The sequence below is a fragment of the Hippoglossus stenolepis genome, chromosome 21 (assembly GCF_022539355.2).
Source record: "Hippoglossus stenolepis isolate QCI-W04-F060 chromosome 21, HSTE1.2, whole genome shotgun sequence".
Lineage (NCBI taxonomy): Eukaryota > Metazoa > Chordata > Actinopteri > Pleuronectiformes > Pleuronectidae > Hippoglossus > Hippoglossus stenolepis.
The window spans coordinates 4,628,879-4,647,953 of record NC_061503.1 but is presented as its reverse complement, the minus strand read 5'-3'; the positions used below and the strand labels follow the sequence as shown (position 1 = coordinate 4,647,953).

At 41.6% G+C, this 19,075-nt stretch overlaps 1 protein-coding gene and 2 non-coding genes across 3 annotated transcripts; all 3 read left to right on the top strand.

The window, feature by feature from the left end:
• Window positions 1-920: 920 nt before the first annotated feature.
• LOC118100380 (cerebellar degeneration-related protein 2-like) lies at window positions 921-16,251 on the top strand. Its single transcript, XM_035145384.2, has 6 exons — window positions 921-1,585; window positions 10,093-10,205; window positions 10,804-10,952; window positions 11,039-11,203; window positions 11,284-11,491; window positions 12,639-16,251. The coding sequence occupies exons 1-6, from the start codon at window positions 1,507-1,509 to the stop codon at window positions 13,404-13,406; spliced, it is 1,482 nt and encodes a 493-aa protein (XP_035001275.1). The 5' UTR covers window positions 921-1,506; the 3' UTR covers window positions 13,407-16,251.
• A 990-nt stretch (window positions 16,252-17,241) lies between these two features.
• Window positions 17,242-17,314, top strand: trnar-ucg. The gene has a single exon. It is a non-coding gene; the product is annotated as a tRNA-Arg (tRNA).
• A 1,304-nt stretch (window positions 17,315-18,618) lies between these two features.
• Window positions 18,619-18,690, top strand: trnam-cau. Its single transcript has one exon. It is a non-coding gene; the product is annotated as a tRNA-Met (tRNA).
• Window positions 18,691-19,075: the final 385 nt, after the last annotated feature.

Sequence of the window (19,075 nt, the reverse complement as noted above, 5' to 3'; positions counted from 1 at the left end):
AGGCGGCTCTATCAGTGTACTACATTAACTTATCCTAACAACAGTGCATTTAGATACACTATAACCTTATTAGGGATTATACATTTGCTCAAATAGATTAGCCTCTATGCAATTACGTATACATTTTATAGGCATCTGTGGAGCACCATCATCCAGATCTAATGTAGCCCATGAGCAAATGCAATGTTTAGATGCTGTCTGAAAATGTTTGTTTTAATGCTTCTTTGTAACTGGTCCGTAAAAATCTTAATTAACAGCCTAATGTTGTCCTTGCATGTGAGCAAATCTAGAGGACTAAATCGGATTGGCTCCTAAAGTGCCTCTGTCTTGTCAAAAAAAGTCACTTACTAACAATACTTACAATACTAACAATACATAAGACAATTTGTAGGAATTTTCATTTTATAATAATTTTTGAAGTAAACAATTTGCTTGAATAAGACATTTTCAAAATATGTTCAATGAAGTGTGGCTTTGTTTAAAACAATAGAGCTATAATTAAACACGGAGTGACTTAAATGTGCTCCTTACTGAATCAGGAATTGTGCACGGGTTGACATGTAATTGGCCCCAATGTAATTTGTAGCTCCTTAATGGCGCAGATTTGGAAAAAATCCTAGCTCTACCACTGAGACGAGTGAAAACACAAGCGCAATGATGATGCTTACGAGCAGCACTTCTACGGTCTATGAGTGTGATGCTCAGAACAGGGAGAGAGAGAGCTGTTGTTGCAGGATCCCCTGTTGCCAGTGCTGGGCGGAGATGGGGGGGACAAGAGGGAGAGTGACGGGAGTGACGTAGGAAACAGTGAGAGACTAGGGACAATTTTGGTTATGTAAATGTGTGTGTCATCTGCACAACACGTTTTGTTATTTTTCTATAAACTGAGCTAGTGGGAACGTGAAGACGTTGAACAGAAGAGGCCCCAGAATGGAGCCTTGGGGAACCCCGCATTTCATTTTGTCCACTCAGATGTGGACAAAAACAGGAGATAATTCATGTGGGATTCAAACCAGTTAAGTGCCTTTGGCAGAAAGTCCCACACAGTTGTGGAGGTCGAATGCAGCACTGAGATCAAATTAAACAAAATTTTGGGGGGTGAAAACTGAGGTGCAACGTTGAGGCTTACGAGCAGCACTTGAAGGCGTCATGGGCGCGCAGCTGATAACAGGGACGAGCTGTGGTTGTTGCAACAGCCACTGCCACGTCCGAGGATCCTCTGCTGCGGCTCTGAGCACCGGGATGGGCCGGTGCCGGGCGGAGATGGGGGGATGACGAGTGGGAGTGACCGAGGAAACACGGAGGAGAGGAGGCAGGAAAGAGGAAACACGTAGAGACGCGACACACCAACAGAAAACAGAGCCTGCGCGCAGCTCCAGCTTCAAGGAGCGTCCGCTGCCTCCCGGAGAAGCCTGACCGCCGGAGAGCTCCATTGTTCGGACCCACACAAGCTCGATTCTCCGGGTCCCTCCCGCCCACTCCGGTTCTGGACGAAGGGGGTCACCCATGCTAAGCGTGTGGAGGATGGAGGAATTTGTGACCGAAGAGGAAGAGCCATGGTACGACCAGCAGGACCTGGAGCAGGGTAAGACCAGACACAACATCCTTCCCCCTGCATGTGAGCCGCAGCATCCACACGGTGTCAGCTGCATGCGCCGGCCGGTCAGCTGGCCCTGCACCCAACAAAGGCCCTCTGTCCCGGGGGAGAGGAGAGAGACCCGTCCGGTGCGAGTCTCTCCTCGGTTCCACTGAGATCACTTCAACAGTGATGTAGTAGTTTCCTCCGTGCAGGCGACGCTTGTTTGACAACAATGCATTGACAGCACGCCAAGCTGGGCCTTGCATCGCAGAGACATGTCAGCACCAGACGCATCCTCGTGTTGTCAGGCTCTAAACCACGGCTGCAGTCCATGGATCATGATTTTTTAAAAAGTGAAATATAGTGTTTTGCTGTGATGCAAATATTAGTCAATGAATCAATTAGTTGATTAAAACGTCATCAAATTCGATCTGCTTTATTTCACTCTTCAAGATGCGTCTTTGGGTTGTTGTACAATCTGAGGTCCCCTGTATTCAATGTGAATCTTTTACAATTTCATTATACAGGGACCAATTGTGTGCACGTCATCAGAGTGTATTGATTATTCCAAGGGCACTTACCTTAATTTTGGCATCAAGCAAATGAGAACTGCACTAAAAAGTACGAGTAGTATTGAATCATCTGTATGCAATGGATGGATGATTGAGTATATTTGGCCAAAAATTGTATCATGACAAAAATGTTTATCAGTCGATATCAATAATTATCACGCTAAATGTCAAATTATTATTTTTGATGAATGATTAACAGCATAGCATTTTACAAATCAGATGTATATCAATTATGTGTTTTATGTATCTGCTCACTGTGCTTACACAATGCATAAGCAGTATATCGATTTAAATTGAACCTTTTGCTATTGATAAAAATTATATTGCGATTATTATCGCTATTGTTTTATTGCACAGCCCCATTTTATAGTCTATATGAACACACTTGGGAAGCTGGAGCCATCAAATGTTTTTGCCTAAAAACCAACCATCAAAATCATTTTCTGTCTGAGGATCAGTTGATTAATCGACTGATCTTTTAACGGATCTGCTTGAATAATTAACTTTTGCACAGGAAAAACCTTCCAGCAGGAGGCTTTCATTGCTGAGTCTTTGTCTAATAAATCTAATTCAGAGTCAGTTAATTGACCTGTATCGTTCCATGAAGCCTCCGGCTCTGCATGGTCGCATTATGCTGGATGTAAAATCTGCAGTAGCTGTACAAGTGACTGTCCACATTCAACTTTGTTATTCACGGTCCTACTATTTACTTTTGGAAAAGACAATCCTTAAAAAGAATTTCCATATTTATTTCATCATTGATGCAAAATGCATTTCATCACATGTCTCTTATGCCAGATGGACTTGGTATCTGCCGATTTCCATATAAAACTAATGGTAACCAGTCAGATAGGAAAATATTTTGGATGAGGTCACATGGACTAAAATCTCCAAATATATTCATTGGCCAGTTTACCACCAGATATATTATGGAAATTTAAATCACCATATACAATATTTTGCTGTGCATGACTTGCAGTCTTAAATCCAGCTTAAATAAAGTCAGTTAATATAATTTTGTCGTGAATTTATGATCGATCTCAGGAGCAATTTGTCAACAAATGACTCATCAGTGTTCAAAGACACCCAAGGACTCATTTCTGTCCTCTGCATCACTTACTTAAATTCCAGTCTCTTCATCTCCCATTCACTTGCTCCTGCCAAGTAACTCTAATGGTACATTTCCCTTGGCTGAGGTGGCAATGGTGCTGATGCAGAGATTTTACTTGACTAGAAAGACACATGCGCGCACAAAGATGTCTACAGCCATGATGCCACGGATTTGTCAGAAATCTTCCTTCCTGTCCACCCACGTCAGTGCACCTGGGGATAAAAATAGATCTTCTTTAGTCATCTTTATTTTGGGAGATGGTGAAGGGGAGAGGTGAGCAGGACTGAACTTGAAAGTCAAAATGGCTGGTGTAGAAATGAGCAGTGTCCTCCCGTCCTGAGCTGTGTGTTTTGATGGAGCAGAGAGGATGTCGGACCTCGTCAGAGTGCTGACCGCCCGAGCTCATCTTCAGTGGTGTGACATTTCAGGAAGCCACATGCCCTTCAGAGAGAGACGACACCTTATTGTACCTTGTTGTCATGCAGGAATCAGCATTTCAACATCAAGCACTTCATCAACAATGGGATCCAAGTGCTTTGTGAAGGACATCTAGACAAAAGCAACTTGAGACAAAAAAAGATGGAGAAAAACAAGATTTAGTTCCTAAAATGTGGAGCATACATAGTAGTCTGGATAGTTCATAAAGTGTTTTTTCCCCTAAACCATTCAGTCCTCTATAAAGCTACTGCAGTATTTTGGAATCAGTTTAAAGATCCAGTGTAAGCCAGTGTAAAGATCTGACAACTATCTTGGTCAGCTGCTGCTGTCTGATCGATACAGAGACCTGTAAACACACATGTTAGGGTCACAGTACTTATTCCCGTCCTTCAAGTAGGATTCAAACCAGTTAAGTGCTGTGCCAGAATCTCTCACCCAGTTTTCCAGTTTGTCCAGTAACACGTTGTAGTGGAATGTAACACTGAGATCCAATAATACTAGGACTGAAATACTGCCACTGTCTGTGTTTCATTGGATTGTTTTGCTATTGGCTTTTTTTTATTGTCTGCATTGATATAGTGCAATGAAATAAAACACAGACATGATCGCAGTCTTATAAATGTTATGTCTTATAAAGTAAGTCCCCTTTGTTGTGTGTTGGTTCCATCACATGCTGACTCAGTCCATAGTTATCGACATAGTTAGTCATGCTAGTTATTACTAACTCCGCCTATCGCGATAGTTTTCACACCTTCAGAGAAATCGATAAAAAGGTTAGATCCGATCCGAAGACAAATCATATTTTGGGCACACAAAACAACAAAAAGATAATTATTTTTGGTACAACATACTGTTTTTCCCACAACTGAATTTTGGTATGTCGTATTCATGGTAGAAAAAAAACAACTAAAAAAGGGAGGTATTTTAAAGATGCAATTGGCAAATCTTGACTTAATTTTGGCATATTTGATTGCATTACCTTGGGCCACAAATTATAATATAAATTTAAATTAAATACAAATTTAATTATCCACGCATGAATAGCTAAATTCAGCAGCTCATATTTCAAACACTGAAACCAAGAGCAAGTGCAGACATGTAATTAGGATGCTTCCTTGTTTGGGCCTATTGTGTGTTAGCTGGAGCTTCCGCTGGCTGATGAAAGAGAAATGAATGCACTACGTGGCTCGACCAGCTCAGACTGGAGGCTTGTTGGCTCCTCTTTTGTCCGACAAGAGGCTTTCTCCACTCTCGAAATGTTCCTGTTGCAGCTTAACAAATGCTCATGACACCCAAGGACAGAGTCATGGACCATAAAATATTGCTGCATAGGAGCACATCATACAGTGCATTAGGGCAGTTTATAATAAAGAACCACCCTCATCTATATAGCAGTAAATAATTCATTTCTGGCCACTGTATCTCGTTTCTATTTGGAAGTCTGGTCTGCAACACAGGAAAAGGGGAAGAGAAGACGCCTTGTTTTCCACATTCCAATGAATCTCAAGGGTGACATGCACCTTTCCAAAACAGCTCTATCTGTGGAAGACATTACCGGTTACAGTATAATAACGAATATGCCTATGTATGCACATATACCCTTGGATTCTTACAAAATTCAATAGTAAATGGTGATTAAAAGCTCAACTCGCCTTGTTTTCACTGTGTGCAGCTCTCTTAGCGTGCAAACCCTCTCCCAGCTGGTTGCAGCTGCTCTTCTTGTTCATGCAGGAAATGTATTCTTCATTCATGATGTGTTTACGTCTGCGTTGTGGCCTCACTGCTTTCATCTCGTGTGCATCAAGCCTCACGTCTTTGGAGACAAATTAAACTCAAAATGGTCACAAATGTGTATGATGTTATCTAGTAATGTAAAGTACATTTTGGGTTCTCACAAATGTTGTGTTCCAAAATCCACACACTGATACCAAGCCATTTGAACACACGTAAAACAAATTAACAAATGTTAACATTGTAAATAGGATATTCATATTTTATTAACTGAGTTTTAGTCCCAACTTCACTGATCATTTTCGTGCCTCCAGCTGCACAGGAAATGCATGTTGTGTTTAAGTGCTTGTGGAGAACTGGGACATATGGCCTTCGTTTACATTCATATTTATTTATCTATTCAGCCACCGTATAATTTGGTCACAAATTGTCTTTTTTGTGAACCAGAGCTGCTAACTAAAAAACTAACAAAGCTACCAATTACCTAACAACCTAACTAACTGAAAAAGATCAAACCATTGTAGATATATATAAAGATAGAAGACATGATTGCTTCTCTAAAGTGAAGCCATAGCCTCTTGATTGCCCCCTATTGGTTGGCTGCAGTAAAGGTCTTAAACCCTCCATGTTAGCAGATGGTGCATTGTTAGTTTATGTAGCTGAAAAGGGTAGCTGGGTCCAAATGCACAAAATGGTGGCGTTCATATCCGGAGTATTTTGGCTTCCTTTGTGGATAGTGGGAGGAAGTGGAGACACATCGTCCATCTCTATATACAGTTAATGGATCGAACCAATTAACACATAAAACCTAGAGGGAATAAAAACGGCAAAGAAGAAAAAGTGAATGGCTTGAAGCAGTCAGTAATACAGGCCAGAAGTCTCCAGACATATTGATCAGTAAACAGATGTTCAGTCGTACAGGTCTGTAAATTGCCAATCACTTTTATTAATATTTATTTAATTAGGAAAGAAACAGGCCATATATACTTCATTAACAATACCCTTTTCCCACATATTCCACTCTGTACATCACATATTCACATGAAGCTATTTCAATAACATAAAAGGATTCTACATCCAGAAACAAAGATTTTGCATCAGTTGATCTGTGCGCACACATTTATCAATCTGTAAATATATAGAAAAAATGAAACGTCACAAATATTTTTAGAGATTTGACTTTTCAACATGCAATAATACACATTTTGAGTCTAATTTCTTTGCATAGACAGGTCGGTATGGAGCAGACAGATAGTTGTGTGTGGCGAGTATTGACTTGCTAAGTAGTTTGCTTGTGCAGCGAGCTGTATCGATTGGCCCTCCTCCCTTCTCTCACTCTGTCTGTTTTCATCCTTCTCTTGCTCGCTCCTCCCCCCCTTCCTTCTGGTATTCTCCTCTCACTGATGCTTTTGACTGTGCAGCGTTCACTCAGGCAGCTAAAGAGAAGTCCACATCTGAATGTGAACATGAGCTGCTCTGGTTTTCTGTGCGGTTTCCGTTTAGCCCAAGGCCGGATAGGATTTGAAGAGCTTGTTGCGTATCCTCTTAATAAAAAAGAATCGCTCTACTGGTATAATCAGTAGAGTGCACACTTCCACCAAGGTTGACAGTCCCCTTAAATTCAATTAAACTGCACCAAATAGCACATACTTATAGATATCAGTGTCTAATGTGCCTATTTTTTTCCATCAACACCCATTGATTTTACCCCAGGAAAGTGGTTAAAATGTTAGTGAGATGTCTTGCAATGTTAAAGAAAGTGAAAATATATTTCTGGATTTACCCCCTTGATCTGAATCTGAATGTACACAGTCATATATATACCCACCTCCAAATATGCCTGACTGTTCTTCAGCAAAATCCATGAATTCTTCCCTGAGAAAAAAACAAAAATGCCAAACAATCTTGCAATGTTAACAAAAGTGGTGAAAGAAATCCTGCTTCTGGCCCTTTATCTGGATCTGTACCAAAATGTAATGGAATCTTCGCTGACCGATACCACATCCTTCCACTAAGTTTCATGGAAATCTGTTTGGTTGTTCTTGTGTAATCTTGCTTACAAACCAGTGGATAGGGATGAAAACATAACCTCCTTGGCAGAGGTATTAATTCTTAGTTCATTTACAGAGGGAATGCTCAGGTCAGCTGCATGAACTAAATCTAAACAAGATATTTTGATTTATTGTTTGTTGGTCAAATTAAACGTGTAATAATGTGTTTTCAACAACTACTTTCAATTGCTTATGTCTCACTGAACGGCCTCTGGCACCAAACACTACACAACATGAGAGGTTTCAAGCTACAGTACAGTGACAGGCTACAGACATGCTGTGTGAAAGAGTTTATCTCATGACAAATACACTATAGATGCGATGCATGAGAAGAAAATAATTAAGAAATGATCTGGAAATCCAGAAAGAGTGCTTTTTATATTTATGTCGCCTTTAACTCCTTCATGGTTATGCTGATAATGTTTCCTGGGCAGCATGAGTGATGTTAATTCCACGCTTTGAGCTGCACAGTATTCCCGCAGAGCCTGTCCATTGAACTTGTCCTAACAGAATGAAGGCTGTCTGGACTCGCTCCAGCGACGAGTCAGGATCCATTCAGTGGTACCTGAGCTGGGCCCCGCAGGAAGTCATTATGCCATCACTACAGAGGGAGTGTGAATTAGTCCATATGGAGCTGTTGAACCTGCTGCTCATTAGTCTAATTGAGGGAGGTGAGGACAGGACTTGCAGGTAGAAGAGGATCAGAGTTTCAAAACATGCAGTGACAGAAAACTGAGGAGTGAGGCGACTACAAAACTAGAGCGGGACCAATTTTTCGGTTTGCTGATATCAGTCGAATGTGCCGAAATGAAAACTTAAACTTTACAGAATAAACAATGAAGAAAAGGTGTGAATTTATGTTTACATTTTACATATTTTGCAAAGTGAGTGGGACGACACAGTCGGAGCTCCGGTCAACACATTGTAACTTGGTTTTTTTCTTTACATGAAAACCACTTCAATGCTTGGCCACAACTGACTTAATCTCCACGTGTGGCTGCAGAGGGCGCTGTTGCTCAGCAAAAGTTGCATAGTGTTGCTTTAAGAAGTTGATATAGCTAATTTGTTTGCAAAGGTGTCTATCTAATCTGCAGCTGATGTGGAACAGCTTTGACATTCAATATCTGGTGCTTTAGCGGCTAAATGCTACACTGCGTTCACCAGCATGTCGGTAACTTTGTCTCTTTGTCAATTGGTACTAGTTTGGTTTATCTGAAACAAAACCACGAGCTGAAACCACCTGCACAGCACAGAGGAGCTTCAGACCGCAGTGAGAGGTAAATGTTGCAGTGATGCAGGTCAGGAGTGGCTGGAAGCGGCTGTAGACCTGGCGTCTGTCCTAGTGATCACTATTAATCTTTAAAGACAGAGCCAGGGCTGTATGAGAGGATGACTTCATCAGCTGCTCGCTCTCGTTCCTCGTTCTCTTTTTGTGAGGTCACAAAACCACATTTCGCTGTGTCACACCCAACGATGAAGGCCATCAATACTGCTGAGTCAGAGCACAGTTAGAATAAAGACAGATGACATCTTTATTTCAGAGGTGGATTTGTCGGGGGGTGAAAAATTGTGGAGCAATAAAAGGTTGGTGTCGAACATGACGTGACAAAAAATTCACCGTCACTGAGATTTTTATTGAACACAGTGGATGTACGTTGAATCTCCTGCACTAATCTCAGTGGAGAAGTGTCTCTCAGAATCAGGATCGGGTTTTATTTCCAAGCAGGTTTACATATACAAAGAATTTGCTGTGGTGTATTTGTGCAAGTATAAATATACAAAAATTATAGAAATAGTTTAATATAAAAAATACTGTAAGCACCAGGGGAGGGATTGTGCAATATGTTGTAAGTACTAGAGACTGGATTTTGCAAAGTACAGTTAGTCCGTTATTTGCCAAGTTAAAGTCAAAATTTGATCCTGGCACCAGACTCTGACCTTCATATTCAGTCACCTGCAGGGAGACGTGCTGCAGGGAGGATCACTGTCTGTCTTTCTGCTGCCTCAGCTCTATAATTGAAGCAGTCCAGTGCAGACTGAGACGGACCCTTTTAATAATTCTGTTCCAGACCCTGTTATAACGTGGCCTAGAATAGAACAACGTGCTCTATTAATCCTGACAGCAGGTCATCTAAATTGTACGGCTGGCGTCTGTGAGATTAGCTTCTCCCTCTTTTCATGTCCTCTGAAACCATTTCCTTTTTCACATTTGTGAAAAGGGAAAGATGGTACATATTCATATTGTTGCCTTTGGTCTTCATCTGTCCCCCCGTCCTCTCCTTTCACACTTTGTATCCATCTTCAACATCTACAACTTTCTTTTTTAGATGTTCTTCTTTCACCTGTGACCAGTGTAGTATCTAGGATTTTTCTAAATCAAGGCCCATAAAGGGGCCACAATTTACACAGGGGGGGGGGGCAATTATAATTCCAACATCCATACTCAATTCCTGATTCAGTAAGGTGCACATTTAAGTCATTCCGTGTTAGCTTTGAGCAAACCCACACTCTTTTGAAAATACACTTTCTTGACAAATTGTTGTTTATTCGCGAGCCCATCAGATTGGGCTGGTTTCTTCATCTTGCTCTCTATTTCTCTCCCATTTCCAGACCTCCACTTGGCGGCAGAGCTGGGAAAGACTCTACTGGAGAGGAACAAGGAGCTGGAGGACTCCTTGCAGCAGATGTACATCACGAATGAAGAGCAAGTGCAGGAGATTGAGGTATGAATGACGAGTCCTGTCGAAGCAGAAAGGAGCATTTCCTTTTAGATTTTCAACAACTCCCATGATCCCCCGCTTGTGGCCGAAGTTATATTTTGGAAGACATTTGGAAGCTTTACTAAAAAGGGTCATTCTCCACAACTCTTCATAGTCTAAGAAATATAACGACGTCTTCTAGGGAATGACAAGACAGCCATGCTGTTGTTTACTTGAATGGTTCAATTTTCTAATGTATATGTACTTTGATGATAGTACAACTAAGTACTACTATTATGACTCTGTCAAAGTGGAGGTTTTAAATCCCTTTAATCTTAGAAACAGTAACTGTCTTAAGGTCCATTTAATAGCTTTTTAGGGTCTTCCAGTATTATCACACGGCCTTCAGAGAGAACAAGAAGAAGAAGAAACAAATTATATGTACATAAATATATAAATAATAATATTGGGAGCACAGCCAAATTCTAATAACAGCCAGAGGAAGCTCTTGTTCCCTCCTGGCTGTTCTTCTACTAACAATGTTGTAACTCTGTAGAATTGTGTGTTGCGTTTACTGCCTGCAGTTGTATTTACAAAGCCTGTGTGTGTGTTTGTGCAACAGTACCTATCAAAGCAGCTGGAGGTTCTGCGGGACATGAACGAGCAGCACGCCAAAGTGTACGAGCAGCTGGACGGGACGGCCCGAGAGCTGGAACACACCAACCTCACTCTTGTGACAGACAGCAAGGCCTCGCAGCAGAAGATCGAGAGGTGAGAGGGGTTGTGGGATTTCCTGTCTCTTCTGTCTCATCCTCCCTCTTCCTACTTCCTAAATGTTCCTCTTCCTCCTGGGCCAGATTAACAGGGACCATTGATACTCTGCAGAACCAGGTGGAGTCCCTTTCTGGGCAGGTGGAGCAGCTACGCTCCATGGAGCAGCTCCGTGTCAGGAGGGAGAAGAGGGAGCGACGCAAGACCATCCACTCGTTCCCCTGCCTGAGGGAGCTCTGCACAGCACCCAGGTTCTTGTTTCCTGCAGTTTATAAAACAGTTATCTTTAAGAAACAAGCCTGATGTATATATATTTGTGTCATGTTTCCAGGTATGAGGATGAGTTTGTAGTGGGCAGGGCTGAAAGCTTTACCGTGGAGGCAAAGCGTCCACCATTTGAAGAGGAGAACCAGCACCTGAGGGAGGCGGTGTCGGCCCTGCGTGCAGCGGTGCGCACTGAGAGGGGGCGGAGAGAGGGCGTGGAGAGGGAGTGCAACCTCCTGGTTTCGGAGTATTCACGGCTGCAGATGCGAGTGCAGGTGAAGAATCATACATGATGTCTGTTTGGAAAACAAAACCCAGCAAGGACAGACACATAACATCACAAGCTGTTGTAGCTGACATAGAAATACCAACATATTAATCAAGACTTTTCTTCAGTCAACGTAAAAAGCTTTAACTGCTCCGAGCATCAGCTTCCACAGCTTCACATAATGACACTGACTGGGTGGACACCATCACTTTGCTTACATAAGATATTCCCATTTTTCCTATGAAGCCATTTTTATGGATTATATATATATATATATATACACACAATATAAACTTTTTCCTTTAAATGCAGCCATGCATACTGCGTAAAACATAAAATACCCCCATGATATACATCGTATTTTTATAAACTGTCTAAGTTCTCTAATTATTGCCCTATAGACAAGGACACAACAAATAGGGATGCTGATGAGGCTGCAGCATCCCCTACTGGTGAGGGGCTGTAACTGCATGGCCCACAAAAGTTGATTCAATGAATCTAGAAAAACAACAACTTTCATTAAATTAGATTTTCAAGAATAACACTTTGAGAGCAGAATAGTAGACATTAGATATCTTTTTTTCAGATATTTGATTTCATTTGAGAGCATTCAGTGTGTTCTCTTTGTTGCCTGACTGCTGTACAATTGTAGAATGTGATGTAGATAACAGTGCAAACTGAAAGGATAACAGATGTTAGTGATGTAACAGTGGGTTTGATATGCCTCAAAAAAGCCTCTCTTATTTATTTCATGGTCCTAAAGCCTGACTTATTGACTAAATGATTAATTAGTAATTTATCAGTAATGAAAATAATGGTTAGACGCTGCTTCTCCTGATCTATACACAGTATCAGATTGGTGCCCATTCAACACTTTAATTTGCTTATACAATATTAAAGTTTGCAATTCAGCATTAAAGCTGTTACATTCTATAGTTTATCATAATGATAACGGATCAAATGATTTTGTGCAACGTCAAATTGATCCCCCATAGATAACAAACATTAGCCAATTTTGTTGTTTTATAGGTTTATAGTTTTTTTTTACTTTAAACACGATGCACTATCTTTCTCTGTGTTTTTGGCCACGGTAGCTTCTCTGTCAGGAGAATCTGTTTGTCTCAAAGTAAAATTGTGTTTGTCTTTGCTCCCAGGACGCTGAGGGCTGCCACGTGAGGGTACGAGAGTTGGAGGTGGAGCTACAGGAGCTGCAGCAGCTACGTCGCGCTCGAACCTTCCTGCTGGGCGGCGAGGATGACGGCGTGACTCTCACCCAGACTGTCCTCAACAGCACGCCGGAGACTGACACCTTCCTGGAGGTGGAGGTCGCGGAGACGGGGGGAGGGGTGAGGGAGGAGACCGAAGGCGGAGGGGGCGTCGGGGGTGCAACATTACCTGAGTCCAACCCTGTGAGGAAAAGCTGCAGCGACACAGCGCTCAACGCCATCGTTGCCCGCGATGCGTCCGGCCGCAGGAGAGGCAGCTACGCCCTGCATGCCAACAGCGTGAGGAAGAGAGGGATGTCCATCCTCAGGGAGGTGGACGAGCAGTACCACGCATTACTGGAAAAATACGAGGAGCTGTTAGGGAAGTGTCGGCGCCACGAGGAGAGCCTGTGTCATGCCGAGGTTCAGACTTCCCGACCAGTCTCCCGAGACCCATCCATGAAAGACTGTGCTATGGGCCCCATCCCGGTACCACCGCCAAGCCCTACCCAGTCGCCATCCACCCCTGAAGCCATCGAGAGCATCAGCAAGCAGGTGGAGGCGGTGGATAAACGACTGGGACAAAACACGCCAGAGTACAAGGCCCTTTTTAAGGAGATCTTCTCTCGTATCCAGAAGACCAAGATGGACATCAAAGCTACCAAAGCTGTTAAGTCTAGCAAATCTGGCAAATCTGGCAAATCTAGTAAACACTAGCGGTTCATTGATTGGTTGATTAGAGGAAGGTTATGTGTCTGAGAATAGGTTTAGTGTAAACATTCTTATAGAGGGCGCTATCGCGGAAACTGCTAAATTCAAGTACAGTTCACTTTTGCTAAAACCACACTAATATGTTTTTGTTTTAAAACGCTTCAACCCTGCCACGGATATGCCTGGCGTCCACAATACTCTGGAGTCTGGAAACGCTGCTTGACCTGTTTTAGTTTGAAAACTCTGGGGCTGTGTTTTAGTCTGGACGGGCAGAAATGGAGATGGTTGGAAACAATGACATAGATATTTACAACTGCTTGCTGATTGGGTCTTTTTGGTCATGACTTAGTTTTGTCTAATTCATCAGGCTCTATCACATGAACTTCCGTTAGAAAACAACTGGCAGTAGCCTCGGTTACCAGTGTAGAACGCAACATGGATCATCAATTACAAGCGTTGCTGACCCTGCTGTCTTTGCTAACAGCTGTTGTGCAGTTAAATTCTGTATTTTACAATGATACAACTGTTATCATGAGTACGAGACAAGCTATTATTACAGCAATCGGCGACAATTCCCCTGTCCAGCGGGACGAGCATGCCTTCCTGTTTGCACCGGCACACATGCCCAGTGTATGTGAGTGGTCACATGATATGCGTTTTCAGGCGTGTTGGTATGGACGAGGATTAAAACTGATACAGAGCCAGAACGATTGTGTGGACAAAGATCGTTGTAGTTTGAATTAGTAGGATGTTGCCTTTATCTGAGGTCAAACTAGACTGCATGGCTTTAATCCCGAATTGAAACCTTCCAGCATACACAAGTATCTGATTTGCATGTAATCAATTTTAAACCCTGCAGAATTTAGTCAAATGCAGCATATAAAACATGAATGAATTTGTTAAGGACTATAGATCACTCCCCTCATCATTTGATTCAGTGTTTCTACTTCATATATCCTGGCTTCCCTGCCTTAATACCGTAAAGGCATATACTACACCACAATAACAGCAACCTGTCCGTGATGCTCACAACTGCACGTAACGCTAAGGCTAAATGATAAAATTGCATCAGGAACATGAGTGGAAATCTAAAATAAACATGACATTTATCTGGTAGATTTGTTATTATAGTGGACTAACATTTGTGTGATTGCATTAAGAGAGATAAAGATTGACCCTCTCACATATTGACGCAAATGATGCGTCAATATGTTTGTGTGTGCGTGTGTCTGTGCCTTTTGTGGAGTAGTATGACATTTCGAGAAGTATTTGAAGGAGTTTAATGAGAAGATCAAAACCACTGTCATGCCTGGCTACAGCTAGTAGCTGATTTTCCTAGCATAGCAAAAAGAATGAAATCGGGGTGACTCATGATTGGTCGAACACATGTATTGGCGGGACCTTGCTACAGAGACTCCATCCTCTTATGGATAATGGGCAGACTCTGGCTGTAAATGCACAAGATGGCAGCCTTCATGTCCGGGATATTTTGGCTTCATTTCTGGATAGTGGGAGGAAGTGGAGACGCATTGTCAACCTTTATATACATGTCTCTATGGTGCTACGCTAACCTGCTGCTGGCTGTAGCGTCATGTTTAGCATACATACATTAAGTGGTATCAATATTTCCTCAGACACCTCAAACTGTCGGCGAGAAAGCAAATAAGCATTTATCTCATTTGAAAATGTTCAACTATGTTGCTGAGTCAACACTTGGGCGCATTCTCCTTTAATTCAAAGACAGCATTTGAGATCAAGTGTAAAAAGAGGTTGCTAACTGTGAAGCTTCAGAAAAGGCAGACTGGAATTTTTGTTTGCTTTTCGAAATTATACATGTCCCTCCACTGTTTTAAAGTCACTTCCGCTCTCTTATAAGAACTGCAGTAGGTCTTCATATAGACCACAAAAATGCCATTGGGTCCAAAATAAACTTGCCCATTGAAATTTAAGAAGCATTGCTGTTTATTCACTGTACAGAGCAATATCTACAGTATAAGCTTGCAGCTTATACTGTAGGTCAAACCAGTTGTGTCGGAGTGATGCTTCCACTAAATGCTAAAAAGCCGCTGTCGAGTAAAGTTGCCATGGGCAATGGACGCATATTGTTGTTTTCACCTAGCAGTCTTACCAAACTATAAAACTAACCTGCAAATATATTGCACCTTTTTTCACAGTATACAATACCTATGCCTTTTTTTCTAGGTAACGTCCTACAGTATGTATAAACCTTTGTTATGATGAATGTCACTACAGCTAATATTTTATATCTGATCCTTCTGTTAAATTCAAAATGTAACGAAGCTTGAATCCTTTCCAGCGGACACCAGAAGAGGCCCTACATGTGTGTTTTGAAAAAGCATGGATGATATTCTGAAACCTGGTATTGAAGAAACAAGTCTGTTACGTCCTGATGAAGTGAAGGTTAATTTAGAGTTTCTGAAATGTAATTCCTGTGGATATGGTGTACGAAGTGCATTTGAGGTCAATGCTCATGTCTGTTAGGATGATGCAAGTTGGGGACGAGGGTGGAACATGTGTTAGCGTAGACAAACCAGAGCCTGGCTCTCAAGGTTTCTGTACCGTAACGTCTCGCCAGTTTTGACGCCTCATCTCTTACATATTTAGTATAACTCATACGAAATTGTGCCTGTGTATTTATTTTTTGTGTGAATGTTTCTTTTTTTACTTTTTCAGTGCCTATATGTGAATGTCACTAACATACTGTCTGAATAAACACATTTCATTTGCTTTACTTACCTGTGCATTATTAGTTGACAAGATATTGTTATCAAAGATTACTCTGGTCATGTCATTATTGAACCCACTTTTAATAAAGCATTGATATAATGCACCCTGTCGTATTGTATTCACTGTGTCTACACTGAATGGAGAAATGAAAAGTGTGTGTGTTGGGGTGTGTGTGTGTGTGTGTGTGTGTGTGTGTGTGTGTGTGTGTGTGTGTGTGTGTGTGTGTGTGTGTGTGTGTGTGTGTGTGTGTGTGTGTGTGTGTGTGTGTGTGTGTGTGTGTGTGTCATGAGGACCATTTTAAGCATAGACCTTACAAAGTGAGGACATTTTGGCCGGTCCTCACTTTTTCAATGCACTGATTGAGGGTTAAGACTTGGTTTCCTGGTTAGATTTGGTTAGGGGTTAGGCATTTAGTTGTGACGGTTAAGGTGAGGGGCTAACGCTAGGGACACACCGGAGCCGGAAGCTGCCTGGCTATTCACACCGGAAGCGCATTTCTCCGCGCCAGTCAGCCCGCGATTCTGCTTTGTCCGCCGGTTGTTGTATGGTGTGTCCCTTACGCAAAGGAATGCGATAGTTGACACTCGATAGTTGTGAGTGTCCTCACAACTATCGAGGGAGTGTGAGCCAAAAAAGAGGGGGGTTACATTTTAAAAAAGTTAAAAAGGCTTCATGTTGCATCTATAAAAAGCACAAGTGCTTTCAGTAGATAGTATTATACAAAGTAATATTATATATTGAAAGTTGCACTGATACTCAAACGATATGGGCCCTGACCCCCCCCCCCCTTCCGCGTAAACCGTCCCTAGTGATCACGCATCTTGAATAAACTTTAATTATGAAACAGTTCTGTAGCTTACAGGAAGCCAAACAAACACCAACACAGCAAGTCAAATTAAAGCTGCCCTTATTGTAACTTACCAGTCCTAAGCTGGACCACAGTTTGCACCGGAAGTGGAAAACTGTGATAGACTCCAATGATCATGCACGTTTATATAGAGATATGACGCAAACCAAGAAACAAATGTGAAATGTGTTTTTGGCCTTTATATACATGTTTATATACAGTATGGGGTTATTTCATAGTCGATCTGACCGCGTGGCCTAATGGATAAGGCGTCTGACTTCGGATCAGAAGATTGAGGGTTCGAGTCCCTTCGTGGTCGATATTTTAGCATCACAACGGGTATATACATTTTTCTTCTATTATTTACTACTTATTAAATATTATATATTGTTATTTGGTGCTGAAATGCTTCATATCGAGCTGGACTACAGAGCTTTTCTTTTTGAAAAGTTGTGAGGTTTGGTCTGAACATTGCTCTAAAATAACTGACATGCAGAAAAAAATAAAGTTACACTAGTTTAGGTTAAATTATTCAAAAATTTCTTCTATGTATCTTGTTTTTACACTTTGGCAATGTAAGCGTCTGTTTCCCTATGGCCATGCCAATAAAGCTTCTCTGAATTTAGAGAGAGAGAGAGAGAGAGAGAGAGAGAGAGAGAGAGAGAGAGAGAGAGAGAGAGAGAATAGAAGAAAGAAACGAAAGTGTCTTTAGTGTGTCATGTGAAATTCGCATTTGTGTGCACGAGTTTATTTGTGTCTACAGTGCGTTCCTGTGTGTCTGGTGTGGCTTGTGTGAATAGTGTGTGTCATGTGTAATTTACATTGCAGTGTGTGTCATGTGTTATTTACATTGCAGTGTGTATTCATATGTGTTATTGGTGGGATAGTGCTCTGTGTTTTCAGATGCTCAGTCATGGGGGTGTTGGCTGTGAGCTGGGCTTCCTTGATGCTCTTCAGCAGGGCAGGTTGGTTGTTGCCGTCTTTAGATCTGGCAGAACTATGGTTTGGTGTTTTTGTTGTGTGGTCTGGACTTTGACTGCTCACCCAAAAGGTGGGATATTAACAGAAAATAAAATGGAAGTTGTATCAGTGATTAAATCAAGCAGCATCATTCACATGAACTTAAAAACACTTGCTTCATTTGGAGGGTTCTCCTACAAGATCTGATGTCAACACATATCAAATGTGAGCAGAAGGACATCCAGAGGAAGCAGCTGTTAGGAGGCCTCGGCTGCTGCTTCCAACAAAACACACACACTCGGTTATTTCACCACCAGATGGCGCCTAATATATTTCTTTGTCATCTGTTTCTACCATAAACTGTAGATAAGATACATTATACTTTAGTTTACTGGGCCTGTGTGTGTTTAGTAATTTTTGTTCCATCTAAATGGTCCATTCACAGCATAAACTCTGACCTTGTACCTTTTTACTTACGACAACATACATTGATGTAACACGTGTTTTGATCGTGATTATTGTAATGTTCCATACATTTCAGTTTTAGAGAAGAGGTACTCGGTTTAAGTAATAACAGTAAATAAGGGGAATTTATACGCACCACGAGTTAGAACGCGTATGTTTTAAGGCTAAATATGATTGTGACACCTCAGTGCGGTATACAGCAGAGTGGCGCAGCGGAAGCGTGCTGGGCCCATAACCCAGAGGTCGATGGATCGAAACCATCCTCTGCTATGTGTTTTTTGTTTTTCACGGTTTTGAAAACAGAACATAGATTTATAAACTTTAAGGACAAATAAATATTTAGGTTCACGCCGATACCAAGTAAAATAAAGCTTATTACCAGAAAGTAGCTGAAGACAGAGGTACCTAAGATAGAGGACTGCGTGGAGGTGTTAAATAGTGTATATAAGATGAGGAGGTGGACTTTCTCTTCCGGACTGGAAATGGAGAAGTTTATGGAGCTCGGGAGAATGGATGAAATATGCTACCAATTTAATCAGACCTCATTTAAGGAAGAGAACGGACGATAGAGCCCCTTAGTTCAAAGCTACACGTGTTAAAATGTTCTTTTGTTGTTCATTTTTAATTTTATTTCTAAAGTAAAATCTCGACTGTC